Below are 16,758 nucleotides of genomic sequence, written 5' to 3' on the forward strand. Positions count from 1 at the left end.
GTTTATTACTCAACTTTGAATTTAAATGCTTGACACAACAGCTTCATGTATGCATTTTATAGTTTATATTGTCATTAAAAATAGTTAGCTTTAATTTTATATAAAATTGAGGGTGTGTTTATTTTGTAAAATTGTTTGAAATAATATATATATTTTATTGTATGAAGAATAAAAAATTATATAAGCAATATAAAAAATAATAACTATGTTATATAGTTGCAGATCCAATCGGCTAAGTTAGCGTATACCATATGTTTATAAATATTTCAGTTTCCTTTTTGCATGTTAATATTTGAATATTAATTATTATATCGAAACATAATACAAATTAAGGAAAAACGATATAAAAATATTTTTAATATTAGAAACAATAACGCCAAAATACAAATATATAAATATATATCAATCACCCCTATGGTATATATTAATCAAAATTGAGATTAAATTAGCACGATTCATGCCCCTAATATATTAATTTTTTTAAAAAGTCTTTTTCACAAAAAAGAACACAAGAGTTTCATAATAATTTAAAATATATACTCCCTCCGTCCCACGTAATTTGTCCCTATTTTCTATTTTCGTACGTCCCATATAACTTGTTCTTTCTATTTTTGAAAATATAATTATGCTCGCATTTTAAATTTTATAATTTTTTTAATTTTAATTAAACTATTTACTTATCTTAATCTTAATTTATAATTATTTTTACTAATACACTTTTTAATTACTTACTAATTATATTTACCTGAATTATCGTATCTACAGTAATACGTCCACATGACATGGGATGGAGGGAGTATAATATATATCAAAATGTTTTCTATGCTCCATAGGCAATATTTTCTCAAATAAACTTTTAAAACCTTCTTTATGAATGCTTTTAAATTAAATTTATTTGAATGAAAATTAAAAACTAAATAGAATTCTCAAATCAATTTTTACATTAAAAATTATTTATCATAACTATATATAATACGGGAAATTAAAACACAACTAAGAACCAACCACATATATATATATATAATAGTGTATCGGTCGAGTTTAGTTAAACAAACTCATTAGTCGAAATGACAACACTACCCTAAAACAGGAGAACAAGTCGAAACCCTTGGGCATAATAGAACCATTGTACATAACTATAAATAATGTACATTATAACAACCTAGTGCTAGTGTATTTTGGGATGACGACTATACCCCTAAACCGCGCCGTCACCATGACCATTACCATTACCATTACCGTTACTTAGGCGTTATAGAAAACAAAATATAAAGACGAAAGATGGATCATCAATTGTACCGAATAGAAACTTACTTGAATGTTGCCGGCATCTCATTAGCAGCTCCGCTTGTTGCCACCGCGCATTCGTTTGGAAATGTTACCTCTGGAGACAGGGCCTTGGGAGGAGGGTGTGCCAATAGCCGGAGTAGAGTTGTGTGGCAACGAGTGATGCCGGTTTTTTATAGAAACAACGCCGCGTTGGTAATGGGGAGTGTTGTTTTGGTGCCTGAGGTGGTTTCTAGGGGGGTGGTTTGCTGTCTTCCCAGAGTTGTTGGGCTGGTCAATGACCATTGTAGCAAGAGAGTCTTCAAGGGGTAATGAGATCCCGGCCATCCCGTCGTAGGATAGAGTGCACGCTATTGCGTGTAGTGAGGCTCCCAGGTGTTCCGGTAGGATCTTTTGCGGCTGTGTCACCTGCCAAGAAGAAACATAAAGAAACTAATGATCATGTGTATCTACTAATCGAGTCCTCGAGTATGAATACCTCAAATGAACTATAAGTAACATATTGGCAATAGTAAAATTAACCCTAAGCCCCGCCCCAGTGGCGAATGTTGCTAATATTAGCAAACAATCCTCGAATCCATCACCAAATCATGCTCTTAAATTCGGCTCATTTAACTCGTCAAAACAGCAATTTAACGAGTTTGAACAAGCCAAACTTAGGTATAACTCTAGAAATATGCAACCTTGACATCAGCAGAAAACAAAGGAGTACACATAAGGTTGCATATTTGAATAGTTGCAAACTTGTATATGTGTCGCAACAACAACTGCTATTGTCTTGACTATAATTAGTTACTGACAGCACACAAAATAAATATCGGCAACACATGGAATATAAACGGATAGTACAAATATATATTGATACAATATAGATACAATAAATGAACGGACATGAAATGTCAGTACATAATATATATATTAACACAACACACATATAAACTAGAACAAACAGCTACTGCTAACAAGATGTACAACATACATTGCCGGCTCTATTTTCATGTGCTAATTAAGACTAATAAAGCATGGTGGTGCAGATTAGCCCCAATCAACACTCTAGCCATTCCCCATATATGTATACATTGCAACTGAGTATATTTAGAGAGAGCAGAACTAGCAAGTAGCCGAAGCCTATATCATAGAGCATGGTTTCATGTCTGTTCAGATTCAAGTGTGATAAAATAATTCAATTAATTTGCAAGAGAGAACTTACTTTGTGTAGAACTGCTGCAGAAAGCCTCTCCCTCAAACAATAAACCTGCGCGACATCAAGGGCCGTCGATTCGAAAGGAAGCCACCGATCAGCGACGACTTTAACAACATTGCCGGGTGAGGACATAATCTTCTCACCACGGTGGGAATTCAGTGTTTCGGAACACATTGTATCATTCTCATCACTATCATCATCGTTATCGTCAGATTCACTTTCACCATCATCATCATCATCATCGTCATTTTCAGCCGGAATGACGGCAATCTCAGTAGCCAGTAGCAATAGTGGAAGTGGAGCCACAACACTACAGTTCTTAATGTGAAGCCCCCCGTCTCCACGTGTAATTTCATCAAAGACAATCAAAGGTTCAGGACAATTTCTCTTGAACGACAACTTTCCATTGGTTGAATGAGGATGCAACCGCACCTTATTCCCGTCAGCTGTTTCGACAAGTGTCCTCTTACCGTGCGGGATCACTCTCCCAACCATTGGATATAGACCCGCAACGACAACAGCATGAAGGATTCCTGGATCACAGGCATTTAGACTGCACCGAGAAGCATCATCGGGCATAAAACCATTTCGGACAAGTTCAGTCTCAAGCTGCTTGCGCATTCCTGAGAGCATTTTCATAGTGCTCGCAGAAACGAAGTACTGAGAACAGAACCGAGCTTCTTCACCTCTTTCCTTGGCCATTTTCCAGCAATCAAAGGCTGCTATTACGGCTAACTGATCTCCATTCCCTCCGTAATAGGAAGCCAGCTCTGATTTAGCCAATTGGGCTCTCTTCTTTTCATTAGGCAACATAGGTAGAATGAACGGGTCCCTGTAGTCGGAAGCACAGGCTAATGTCAATGCTGGATCGAGACAATTCAATAGTATTGCAATAAATAGCATCTTGCTTGTGAGCGGATGAACAGGCAGGGCTCCAAGTTTCTCGCCAAGATCTGTGAGTTTCTCATCAGAAGATAGAGCTCCGATATCTTGAAGAACAATGATTGCATTGTGTATCGTCTCGTAAACAGGGGGGTCCAGTGTTTTCTGCAAAAATTCTTCGATTTTACAAGATGGATCGATAAGCTTCACCTGTTGAAGGAAACAGAAACAGTTAATACATTATTTGAGAAATACTGCGGCGATCTATTTGAAAATGTACAAACATACAGAGGACATGAGATCAAGTCTTAGATCCGGTTAAAATATAAAAACAACAGTGGAAACAACACAAGGACACACACTCAATTTTTTTTTTTTTTACTTTCAATACATAGAAGCAGTTTTAGCACCTGCAGACATAGCTCTTCTATCGGCATCCTCTTAATCTCAGGCACTTGGAAATCTGGGAGTGAAGCAGCCCGAAGTTTTGAGAAAAGATGATAACAAATACCAGGTTGGCAACGCCCTGCTCGTCCTTCCCTCTGTTTCACGCTTGCTTTCGAAATCCAAGAAGAATGAAGAGTCGATACATTGTTGTATGGGTCATAGCTTTTTTCCTTCATTCTACCGCTGTCTATAACATAAACAACATCCTCAATGGTGACAGAAGTCTCTGCTATATTAGTTGAAAGAACAATTTTACGGCAGCCAGGCTGGGGGCGCTTGAACACTTTTTTTTGCTCAGCCAATGGTACCATAGAATGGAGAGAATGGATTACGAATCTAGAAGGATCCCTGAAGAAGGGGCTGGCTACTAATCTCTCACGTGTTCGATTTATGTCATCCCAACCAGGGAGAAACACAAGAACAGCCCCGATCTTTGAGTCACTGCATATTTTCCTCAACAGCTGTTCAATAAGCACGCAATCAATTAGTTCAGGGTCAACATTTGATATGTATTTGTCAAGTAATTGCTGCTCTTCATCGGAGTACTTAAATGTCTTCTCCATATGCTTTTGGATAATCTCAGCAGTTTCAGTATGATTATCTTGCTGAGCATAATCTAAAGCAGTCTTTCCCTCCCTTGACTGTAAATTGCAGTCCGCACCAAACGAGAGAAGCATGCAAACATCACCAACTCGTCCCTTCGCAGCAAGTACCATCAGTGGCGTTACACCAGTTATGGAGTGCGAGTGATTAAAAAGGCCAGCACTCCCTTCTGAAGATATTAACTCAAGGAGGGGTTCAAACTCATCATTCGACAGAGCTAAGTCAATAGCCTCATCGAGAGCAACCTTATGCTCATCACTCAAGGAAGAGTTTTTGATAAACTCATCCAATTTCGTGTGTTTGTTTTCTGGAGATCTCACAATAGATAGTACATCTTCTAGGTAGAGAGATTTTACCTGAAACATAAAAAACAAAAAGAAAATGAATAATTATAACAGAAATATTAATTTATAAAATAAAAGAAGCATGCCCCTGACCCTCAGCTATTGCATGAACGAAAGAATGAATAATATGGTGCATTTTATTTTTAAAACAGGTAGTTTTTTAACATGGTACAAGCGAAAAAGCAGTCCCATTTCAATGCCCCTGCCTGCGTTGTGAAGGCCCCCCAGTTGGAAGAATAACATAGGAATAAATTTAAAATTATCAGTTCAAACTTTTAAGTGACACAATCGTTTAACATAAATTAATATAAAAAATTTCGTCACCAGTAAACTGGAAGAGGCAACTCACAGGATATGTAAAGCCAGGAACTTGAATTATTGGGCAGCCACCAAAGTATTTCGAGAATCTGTCTGCATCAATTGTGGCACTCATCAATACCTGTTCCAGCCCATAGACCATAAAAAATTTCACTAAAAACCAATTGCATTCATTGAAAGACCTATAGACTTCATATATATATGTTGAGCAAGAATAAAAGTTATGAAGATACTAACCAGACGAAGATGAGAATACAAAGGAAGCATGTCCCTGGAGACATATTAGAATATAATATACAAAAGAATTTACAAGATTTTTAGATTATAATATAAATTACAAAATAATTGTATCCAAAACATAATAAACTGAAATTGAGATCACATGCGCCTTAAAAATAAAATAAAAGTCAAAACTCAACACAAGCAAAATATATACCTGATTATTGCAAGCATAAAGTCTGAGTAGCGATCCCTTTCATGAATTTCATCCTAAAGGTAGAAAACACATTGTAAGAAAGAGAACAAAGATATAAGAACCAGAGATTATGGGTTGAACTATACTGGAAATGAATTAAAACTAAAAAAAAAGTACATGAAATTTCAGAGAAGGAATCAAATATGTAGTGTGCCCAAGAAATGTGCTGAAGAATAGAACACAGCTACCGAAAGAATCAGCACAAATTAAATCATATTGTCTTTTGTACTACGAGAAAACTATAATAACTATAAGTCAGTAGCACAAAGCAGACAAAGTCAAGCTCTCCAAATAGGTTAGATAAGTTTAGAGGTATATATAACATTATGAATAGTGTTCAGTGATTATAAGGAAACCAACAGGCAGCTCTCACCCAGAGGTCAAAAATAAATAAATAAATAATAGATAGATCTGGACAACCAAATATTCAAATAACAAAGATACAACGGAAGCGACTAGGGGTGTGTTTGTTTGGGGGTTTAGGTTTTGGATAATAAAATTTTGAATTAGAACAATTGTTTGATGTGATATAAATAAGTAGTGATGTGATGTTTTAAATGTAAAATTAATTTTAAATATAAGATAAACAAATAAAAAATAAGTGTTTAATTTGATATTTTTTTAAAGGAAAATTTTTTAGTGAATAATGGTAAACCTAAAAAACCTCCCAATATAGCACAACATGTTCAAGTCAAATTAAAAATTGTTCTGTGGTGACAAAAAGAACTGTTGGGGACAGCCCATATATATATAACACTAGAACAATCAAAGATAACATAAACTTTAATGTTTGATGTCACATATAATATATGGGTAGAGAAGAATACCACAATAATGTGTGTGATGTCAGAGATGCTATTCGACTTTTTTTTGGCTTTTTTCTTTGTTCTGCCACTTCCTCTGCTGACTAGAATCCGGAGCAAAACTCCATTGGTGCAGAACACAAGAGATGAATGCCTTCCACCTTTGCTCTCCAGCCGAATCTGGTATTTTATATTATCAGATAAAGTCATAACAGAAGGCAAGTTCAAAGGAGTGCCTAATAATTCTTGAGGTGATTAAAATAGTTATTTTCATCAATGTAGTTTAGCAAGACAGAAATCTACTTGGCCAATCCATAGACCTTCTGAAAAGACATTCAACTTTCCAGATTGTTCCAATGCTATTTTCAAAGATATATTCACAATCAATGCTGAAAAACTTTACTTCAGTACATGCTTGGAATCTATAGTCATGGGTGCTTTAAGAATGGTTACATTTTCCAATTTCAACAGTAAACACAAGTATTGAGTTCGGATAATAATAAGTTATACAGAGTAATTGTATACATAACTTTTACTAAATAACATAATTAGAAAAAGCAGATAAACAGCTGCTAAGTAGATCCGGCAGTACCTTGTATCCAACAGAATCCCCAACATTTTCACCTCTTTCTGAAGCAATCCTTTCAGCCACTGCACTTCAAAAATGGAGTATAGGCATATACTTGCATATGATTAAGGCAATAAAAACATATATAAATACATTTGTTCAAGTTAAAATAGGTTCTGTTCTCACCTGACGTGGCAGAAATTCTGCGTGGCTGTGTACAAATTATTTTGCAGGTCTCTCCCTTACCCCATGCATGGTCCATTAGAAATTGTGGGACCTTAATCATTTCGTTGAAAATAAGTTTCACATGTAATATTTAAAGACACGCTCTCAAGATCAATATAAGTAGTGAGATATTGTGCAGCTTTTCGGATGACACTATCATCACTGGTTTTAAAGTCACGACATTATGTTGCAGCTGAAGGTAAGATATTGCATGAATCTCCAGGATAATATTTATAGTAATATAAGCAACAAATTTATGGGGTAAAATGTGTTAGAAACAACTATACTAAGCTAAGCTAATGAGGCATATAAAGAAACAACTATACTAAGCTAAGGATGTCCCTTGAATGCATGAGAATTTATTTGAAAATTAAACTGGCAATCATTCATCAGATTTTTTTTTAAATCATAGAGAAAATGCATATGTGTATTGTGATTAATACTGCAATACATATAAGAAGAAATGCATGCATACATGTAGTGGTCACAAAACAAAAAAGGAAACCATTGAGTGTCAGAGATTCCAAAATTCCATTCCAAGAGAGGTTGACAACATGTCTTTGTTATGATTATAAACATATTTTCCATCTAAACATTCTATACCTAATCTAGTTAAAGGCTTATGCATGCTCCTGCAAATACTGCACATATCCTTAAATCTTTGACGACAAGAGTTCAGTAAATCTCAAGTAAACTAGGGTTTTTCGATTTAATATAAGGAGAATAAAATTGAAAAGAAAATATATAATCTTGCATGATAACAAAACCGCCAACTACGCAACATGCACAGTTACAAATTTCATTCGCCCATCACAAAAATGATATTGTAATTACCATAAGAAACACATATTGGCTTAATAGCAACCCACAGGACACCATCCATTTAAAAATGATTGACATAGAGTGGCAAAACTTGAAACTAGTAGTTAATAAATAATCCTCCTTTTGCCAAGATAGTAAAAGAAGAAGGTTAAGAAAATGTATAAAACAACTACCTGTGTGGTTTTCCCACATCCAGTTTCACCACATATGAGCACAACCTGTTTGAAATGATGGACAAACAAGAATTAGAGATTATTAAAAAAATAAAAAAATAAAAGAGCATCCAACTGTGTACTATGATAAACTTTAATCCTACTCCATTAAAAGGGATTGAAACTGACAGGCCAAACTCTTAAGCTACGGTGCCTTTGTTAAAGGGTCTAGGTGTTCTTTATAGTTTGAAACAGTCATGATTATAAAAGTGATACCTCCTAGTTATGTATCATAAACTAAATAAAATGAAGCTTTACGTATGGCCAACCTGATGAGAATCTACTGTGGATGTAATATTATCTTCGAAAGATGCAATTGGAAGCTTGGATCTCTCCTCAGTGATCTGCACAACTATCATCCATAATTATCATAGTTAAATGTAACAATTGAAAATATATACTGAGAAGGCAACAGACCTGTCTCAAGTTTGGGACCTTTTTTATTTTAGAAGCGAGTGATTCCACTTTGTTCTCAATATCTGACTTGTTCATTGTTGGTTTACAAAACATGTCGTCTTTTGTTCCCCGTACATTGCCATTTTTAACACTACATTCTCCAACTTTACTTTCAGTCATCTCTACATCATCAGGGGGATACTGAGTGAACAAATCCTGTAAAACAGATTTAGCTCCTTCTGAAAATCTGAAAGAAACAAGATTTTCCTTCCCTTTAACTGAGCCAACTGCCTTTTTGGTCTTATACACAGAAATACGACGTTGCTGCCCCCGCCTACATAATGCTATTATTAGGACAAAAGCAAATCGTGTAGCTCATATTTTAAGGGATCCTCATAATAGTAATGATTACAACGTTCAGCCTATCCATAGCTCACCCAGAACTTTTGGACTTCAAGCCCATTTTCCGGGATAATGCATGCACAGCAGCCCTTTCTTGGTTTGTCAGGTTTTCTTCAAATTTGTACACTGGAATCAAATTTGTGTGAGAGTAGCATTTGGATTTCAGAGCACAACCAGAAAGAATAACATCATCTTTCAAGAAATTGGCCAGAGGCAAAATCATTTACACTTCAAAATGGGACTCATAACATCCATATTTTTCTTATAATCATCCCTAAATTTCCATGTTCAGTTTAAGAGTAACAAAAAGATATTGTAGTCAGAAAATCAAGATAGCTTCATTTTTTAAAATATTGATTCAAGATAGTTATTTTTTTAAAAGCATTCTGGATTAAATTAAACTATAGAACACATGGTATGAAGATTACTAAAACACCAACTTTAAAACAGTCATTAACTAACAAAAGGCTATTTTTCAGAACACATCAACACAATGTTGAATGTTTAAGTGCAGTAGCACTGACGTTCATTCCTTTCAAAAGCCGTTAATTAAAATATGAACAGAAGTCGTACACTAATGTACTCATGAGCATGCGATTTATTAAAAGAATCAAAGGAAAACACTACATCTATAATTCAATATCAATAGTCCAATTTTCCAAAAACGAATCTGTCTGAAGAACATATAGTATAATCAAATAACAGATGTTAAAATTGATAATGAACAGGTGCAACTCTCACTGACCATACTAATATCCGTAAGAATCACAACTAAACCTATAAGCCAATTTCAAACATATAAGAATCAACAGGAGCTAAAGAAGTGTCAAAGGACAAGTCATACAAACTATCCCAAACTCAAAAAAACCAATAATTTCCATCACTTCTGTGTCAAAGCAGCTCAACCAAATCCGACAAATACAAAAATGAGAGATTAAAAAACCCTATCAAAGTAACCCTCCCAATTTCCAGCGGCGAAGCATCATCCTCCGTTCCAAAAATAAATAAATAAACAAAAAATCCTAGGGTTCCATAACAAGCAAATTCGAGGATTATTGGCTGACCTTCAGCGTCCGAAACGCGGAACTGCTCGAGAATCTGCGCAATCCGAATGCGAGTGGCTTCGGCGACATTGGTGACCTCGAATAGGTTCCTCCCTTTCTTCTGCCGCTTCTTCCCTCCGCCATTAGCATCCGAACCCGGAGCCATCCGAGAAACTGAGAAGAAATCGAGAGATAGTTTTGGGAATTTGGGGAAGAACAGTCGCTTGCCTTTCAAACTCTCTCTTTCTCTGCGTTTTCCAACACTTATACTGCGGATTTCTTCCGGGGTAATATCGGTAATTCATATTTAAACCTGCCTGGAGCTTTTATAAATCAAAGGTTGTGTTTGTTTAGGGTGGTAGGCTGTGTCATATCTGTTACTTAATTCAATTAGGCGTTTTTATTAAAATATTTGGTAAAATAATAGTTTAATATACATTTATTTATAAAATGACAATTAAAGATATTTTATATTTTATTTTTTAAATATATAGTTGAGTTTTTACATTTTTAGAATTTTATTATTAATTTAAAATTTAGAAAAATTTTATTAAGATATTTATTTTTAAAATTTTTGTAAAAAATTAATGCAAGTTTATTGAAATTTATATATATACATAGAAATAGTATAAATATAATATATATATGTATTTTTATTGGATTAATTTTTAATTAATATATATTTACATTAAATTTATTGGATTAATTTTTAATAAATATATTTATTTTTAATAAAATATTATGTGATAAAATATACTATATAAATGAATCAATAATATTAATATTTTTATATTATTTTTATTTTAAAAATTTTTTAAAAAAATTATAAATAAGATAATTGAAATATAAAAAAAAATATTTTAAATTTATAAATATAAATTTATAAGTTATTAGAAGAAATATATCCAATAATTAATAAATAGTAGCATAATAAAAAAATATATTAATATATGTGAAAGAATTAATTAATTTTAAGAACGGAATAAAAAGAATTAAAATGAAAAAATTAAAATCTAAAACGATGGGATATAAAGTTTTTTCAAAATTAGCTTTTGGATGCTTATTTACTAAACACCAAAATTAGTTGGTTTACTTGGTCAAACAATAAAAGTTCTTCAATAAACTAACAGTTGTTTAATAAGTTGTTTACCAAACACCAAAATTAGCCGGTTTATGATCAAACAACTAAAAAGTTATCTAATAAGTTGTTTACCAAACACCCTCTTAGTTGTTAGGTTTAGATTTTTTAAACAATAAAAAGTTAATTTTAATAGTTGTTTGAGCGTATAAATAGATGTTTATGTGATATTTTAAATGTAAAATAAATTTGTAATAAAATAAAAAAATGAAAAGTAATTGTTTAAAAATAAATTTGTACTGTAATATAAAAAATAAAAAATAATTGTTTGATATGATATTTGTAGAAGAAAAAAAAAAACAAAAAAATCTCAATTAACTTCCGGAAAAATCACAAGAACACAACCAAATATTTTTTCTACATATTTAATCGTCTGTTATTCTATAAAACATACTCAATTTTATAGAATATTTTATAAGGGTGTGTTTCTTTAGGAGGTTTTGGGGAAATTTAGTTTTGGGTTTGGTTTTTATGTATAGTAATTTGTATAATTTAATTATAAATTTATATTATATTTATATATATTTTTTAAAATTTTTATTAATTTGTATTATAAAAAAATTTATTATCTGCAAAATGACATATATATTGTATATATTTTATTAAATTATAATTTTTTTCATATTTATAATTAAAAAAGAAAAAAAGGACAGACTCCTCCAAACTCTCATAGACCCTAAATATATCCTTTTTTTTTAAAATAGATATTAAATCAATATTTTAAGTATAATACTCTTTCACTCAAAGTAAAAAATATACATTTATTTTTGGGGCGAAATTTAAAAAAAAATATTATTTTAGATAAAAGTAGTATTTAAGAAATTTAATGAAATAGTTATTATGCCAAAGTACAAATATGTATAAATAAAAAACCACACGATCCAATATAAAGTATCGAATAATATCAAACAATAAGAAAAACAATGATAAAGAAAGAAATGGTTAATAAGATAGATAACATTGATAAAGCAATTAACAAGAGTATTGTCGAAACGATAGAACTTACAAAGAAAGTAATGGATAGTTAGATAGTTAAGAAGAAATAACATCGATAAAGTTAATAACAACGAACAATAATACTATTGTCGAAAGTAAAGAATGTACACAGAAAGTAAAGTAATGAATGGTTAAGAAGAAGATAGCAGGAATAAAGCGAACAACAACAACAACGGTATTGTCGAAAGTAACAAATTTACACAGAAAAGTAAAGTAATGAATAATTAAGAAAATATTCAACTTATTATGAAGTCCCTCCGTTGCAATAATAGTGAAGGCCGTTGCTGTGAGCTCCATTTGAATTTGAATTTGAATTCGAATTCGATAGAACCGGCGTCAGACCCCAAATGCGTATGGTTCGATCATCGCTGGCTGAAGCAAGCATGTAAGGGTTTGCCGGATTCCAGGCGACACAGTTGACAGCCCCGGTGTGCCCCGACAATGTCAAAATGAGATCTCCCGAGATTCGGTGCCAAATGTAAACCTACAAATAGCTCAAACTATTTAGCACCCTTCATTAGATTTTCTCTTTCTAAAACATATTATATCCGGTAGAGAACACACACTTGCAAACTAACACGATATCTAATATACTCCCCGTCCGGAATATCATGTTAATATAACAATAGTCCACACAACTAATGTCACCAAGCCATTGATCTCAGCACATATCATGTCATATAATATACTCCGTCCGTCCGGAATATTTATACTGAGTTTTTTTCTTTTTTCTTTTTTTTACTATCCATTGAACTCATACAGTATTTATTTACCGTAAATAACCTTATCCACTCATGTCACTATCTTTTCTACTATCTCGTTTTTTTATAACTTTTCAAAAATATTTTTATAATCACCTTATTTTACTTTTTCACAAACTCTATTTTTACATTAAAATATTATTATTTTAACATATGAAATAATATATAATTAATATCACATGAGAATAGTCCACACAACAAATATCACAATTGATTTTAACACATACCACATGTTAACACAAACACGATATGTTAACGCAAGCACAATATATAATATATAACTGACCACATGCGCCAATGAATTAATTAATGCCAATAGAGACTTGAATTTATAAACTTGGTTACCTGTGAATCCTCACTTCCGCTGGCGACAAATGCCTGGTTGGATCCACCGAAACACGACCTGACAACAAAACGAGCACGTTTATGGCCTTTGTATTTAGTGACCATCCGAGGATAGCCATCGATGTTCCAAAGATGAAGTTCTTGGTCCGCTAAGCTAACGAGCAAATATTTCCGGTCTTCTGACAGGACAAATGAAGTTATCCATTGATCCTCTTCGATGAATCTCTCGGACTTCGTTTCCAACCCAAAGAATTGTATTGTATTTTCTCTACAAATCGTTATGAGCTCCTTCCCGTCCATAGTGATCCCCATATCAGCTATTCGGGCAGTGTTAGGCCCGTTCCAACATTCCAATTCCGTGCCGTTTAAATCCCACATGCTGACACTTTTATCGTTGATGCCGGTAAATATTCTCATCCCATCAAGAGACCACGCGCAAGAAACAAGACCAAGAGAACCTTTTTCATATGTGTGGAGGCATTCTCCGGAGGCTACGTCCCACCGTCTAACAGACTCCTGTAAACCACACGTAAGAAGCTGATCGTTGCAGTGTCTCCACGAAAGATAAGCGACGGGTTTCTGATGACCGGACAGTCTATGCTTTAATGAAATTTGACCATCAGCCGCAACCTAGGCCAGTCAACAAAGATACAATACATAAGCAGATGACAAGGGGGCATAATTTTAATGTCCGAGACTTTGTCCATCAGCATTATGTCAAAGCAGAAATTATAAAATGCGGCGAATTTTCAGCAGTATTACCAGAGAACAAACAAAATTCAGACAAGTTTACGTTAGGAGAAAAAACAATCAATTCATTTAAAAGAAGGATAATGGAAAACATACATTGAAGAAGGATTTGGCATTCAAGTTGATGGTAGAGTAAAAAAAAAACCAAAAATGAATGCGATCACACTAACCAATCTCTCTATCAATGACTTCATATCGAATCCCAGCACCAAATGAAACACGAACCAATCAATAAACAAAATGATAATCAAAGCCCGCATACCTCCCATATAATCACGACACAATCACCCGATGATGAAGCCAAGTACTTTCCATCACGAGAGAATTGCAAAAACCACACTTCATCATCGTGCTCTTGTAATATCTGTATTGTTATAAGAAATAAAACACAAAAACAACAGTCAAGGTAACTGATTAAGTACAACCTAATGAGATGCATATGATTCTTCATAATAAAGAAATCACGACTTGTTTTCTATCCTTCGGGCATAATCTCATTGTTACAAACTCATTTTCATCCCGAGCAACAGCAAATAATAAAAATAAAAGAATTTATGCTACCTGCAAGGTTTGAGATGGCATATGTTCTTTTCCACACTGATGATCCGCAAGCAAAGACATTTCCCCAACTGAGGAATTGTGAAACCGACAGGCATCCTTTTGCAAGGAAAGCGCTTGTTCGACAAGATGGACCAATCTTTTTTCGGGAACCATAACCGAAGGGGGAAGCAGCTTATGCAAATTCTCCAGTAACTTTTTACGAGAGTTGATCCTCCGCTCAGGGCCAGAAGTTTCACCATTTGAGTTCGATGAGGGGAACACTACAAGCAAAGACAGCTCTTGCATTCTCTCATGCTTTACACCAAGCGGAGCCATCTCTGCCCTCAACGTCTTCAAAGCATCCATTGTTTTATTTTCGTCCAAAAGTTCCATGAACTTTTGCTCCAATATTACAAAAGATGCTAATTCAATAACCGACTCATCTATTCGACCAATTTCAGCCAACAATCTAACACTCTCATCCCATCGACCTTCAAGTATTTGATTCACAAACAATTCAACCACAGGCGTGTGCAGCGAAATTCCAGATTCCTCCGTTAGACAAGCCCCTGTGTCAGAGTAACCAAGAGACTGCAATGCATCGGCAATAATCCGAACAAGTTCAACTTTCTTAATAACACCTTTTGAACCAACAACCTCCTCCTCTTCGGATGCTAAAAGCCGAGCCATCGGATTACTTTTCCCACTTGGTGATGAAAAATTACAAACAGTTCCTGCAGATGACAATTTCACACGTTTCGATGGTGGTTGGTCATCCCCAACACCTCCCATGAAAAAGGTGCTTCAGCCCATATATGAGAGTATCAAGACAGCAACGAATACTAATTCAAACTATCCTTCAAAGATACCAAACAAAATAATAGTTAATTAAAACCATTTTTTGGGAGATTTCAAAGTGAAACTCTAACTTCATGTGCAAAACAGAGCTTAAAATGTCAAAAATCTAAGCAAAATTCATCCTTTCATCACAAGCATGTCACTGTAAGCCGAGAGGAATTATCTAAAGCTACAATGTCCTTCAATGGTTCATTTAAGTAACCTATTTGATACAAAATATTATTCAGAAATCAATCAAATTTTCATAAACAGAATGAAGTACTGCAACTTTATACATTAATGGTATGGTTTTGCTATCTATTTGGCTTAGAGATCATTTTCAATAATATAGTTTTGGCAACACTAAAAAAGGCCAATGCTTCCAAATTTGCGTAAGAATTTGCATACGAAAAAATTCACTACTAAAATTACTACAACACGACCTCGAAATGCCTCCATTAACAAGCAGAGAATAAAATTACAGTACACAAATCAAAATACCGTACACCAAAAAAATGTCTAACAATTTCAACTTCCTCGATCGTTCTTCAAAAAATTAAATGCACAGAAAAAACAAACGAATAACATACAAACTAATTCCTCGTATCAATCTCATTGACAAAAGCATCCGATTGTAATTTCCGATATCAAGACCTAAATCAAACCAATCACAATTCATCGAAGCACAAACAAGCAAATATATATATATATATGCATATCGTCGCCTAAGCGGCTGAAAACGCAGAACTTACCGGCGGCGAACGTGGTAACAGATAAGCAGATTTTCAGCGAATACCGAAGCAGAAGCAGCGTATCGGTGAGACTGCGGAATTGCAGAAAGGGATCCGATTCATGAAGGCCTATTTATTTATTTTGCTAATTTCATTTATTATTAACATTTTTTATTAATTAGTTTCTTTTTTTTTTTTTTTTTTTTTTGGTTGTTAGGCAAGAAGGATAAACATTGAAATAAGGCAAAATTGTTTATAGGGCAAAAATTAGTTTCATTCAAACCCTTTTTTTTTCTCATGAAAAAATTATTAAAATTACTAGTACATAAAACAAAATTTATCATTTTTAATTTTATCATTCAAAATTTAACTGATCAACGTAGTTGTTACACACTGATCTGACAGCTAAGTCGGATTGAATGTAGTGTTACATAAAATATGACCGTGTTTAAACTAACAATTCATCCACCGTTCTAATCAAATTAAACACAAGTGTTAATAGATTATAGACTCATGTCTATCTTCCGTTTCAGTTGGCGTGTTTGAACATAGGCATGTTTAGTTCAAACACGCTCGTGTTCAGTCCCACGACACATCTTTCAGTGATTGTGCTTAAACACTGACATATT

At 33.7% G+C, this 16,758-nt stretch overlaps 2 protein-coding genes across 4 annotated transcripts; both read right to left on the reverse strand.

Moving 5' to 3' along the window:
• Nucleotides 1-994: 994 nt before the first annotated feature.
• On the reverse strand, nt 995-10,288 carry LOC127265923 (DExH-box ATP-dependent RNA helicase DExH6). The gene is made up of 14 exons (XM_051295953.1): nt 10,053-10,288; nt 9,024-9,114; nt 8,608-8,920; nt 8,460-8,534; nt 8,152-8,196; nt 7,118-7,208; nt 6,956-7,014; nt 6,388-6,543; nt 5,522-5,574; nt 5,323-5,356; nt 5,117-5,206; nt 3,784-4,779; nt 2,498-3,583; nt 995-1,695 (listed from the first exon to the last, which is right to left on the reverse strand). Exons 1-14 carry the CDS (start codon nt 10,195-10,197, stop codon nt 1,336-1,338), a joined length of 3,594 nt encoding a protein of 1,197 aa, XP_051151910.1. The 5' UTR covers nt 10,198-10,288; the 3' UTR covers nt 995-1,335.
• Nucleotides 10,289-12,221: 1,933 nt separating this feature from the next.
• On the reverse strand, nt 12,222-16,261 carry LOC127266107 (WD repeat-containing protein 26 homolog). 3 transcript variants are annotated; one of them, XM_051296236.1, is made up of 5 exons: nt 16,151-16,261; nt 14,583-15,295; nt 14,284-14,385; nt 13,272-13,901; nt 12,222-12,649 (listed from the first exon to the last, which is right to left on the reverse strand). In XM_051296236.1, exons 2-5 carry the CDS (start codon nt 15,249-15,251, stop codon nt 12,410-12,412), a joined length of 1,641 nt encoding a protein of 546 aa, XP_051152193.1. In that variant the 5' UTR covers nt 15,252-15,295; nt 16,151-16,261; the 3' UTR covers nt 12,222-12,409. The 3 variants fall into 3 exon arrangements, with proteins under 3 accessions (XP_051152193.1, XP_051152192.1, XP_051152191.1); XM_051296235.1 differs by having other exon boundaries at nt 14,583-15,413; XM_051296234.1 differs by having other exon boundaries at nt 14,583-15,418.
• Nucleotides 16,262-16,758: the final 497 nt, after the last annotated feature.

This window comes from Andrographis paniculata, unplaced genomic scaffold (assembly GCF_009805555.1).
Source record: "Andrographis paniculata isolate CXL003 unplaced genomic scaffold, ASM980555v1 Contig74END, whole genome shotgun sequence".
NCBI classification, from domain to species: domain Eukaryota; kingdom Viridiplantae; phylum Streptophyta; class Magnoliopsida; order Lamiales; family Acanthaceae; genus Andrographis; species Andrographis paniculata.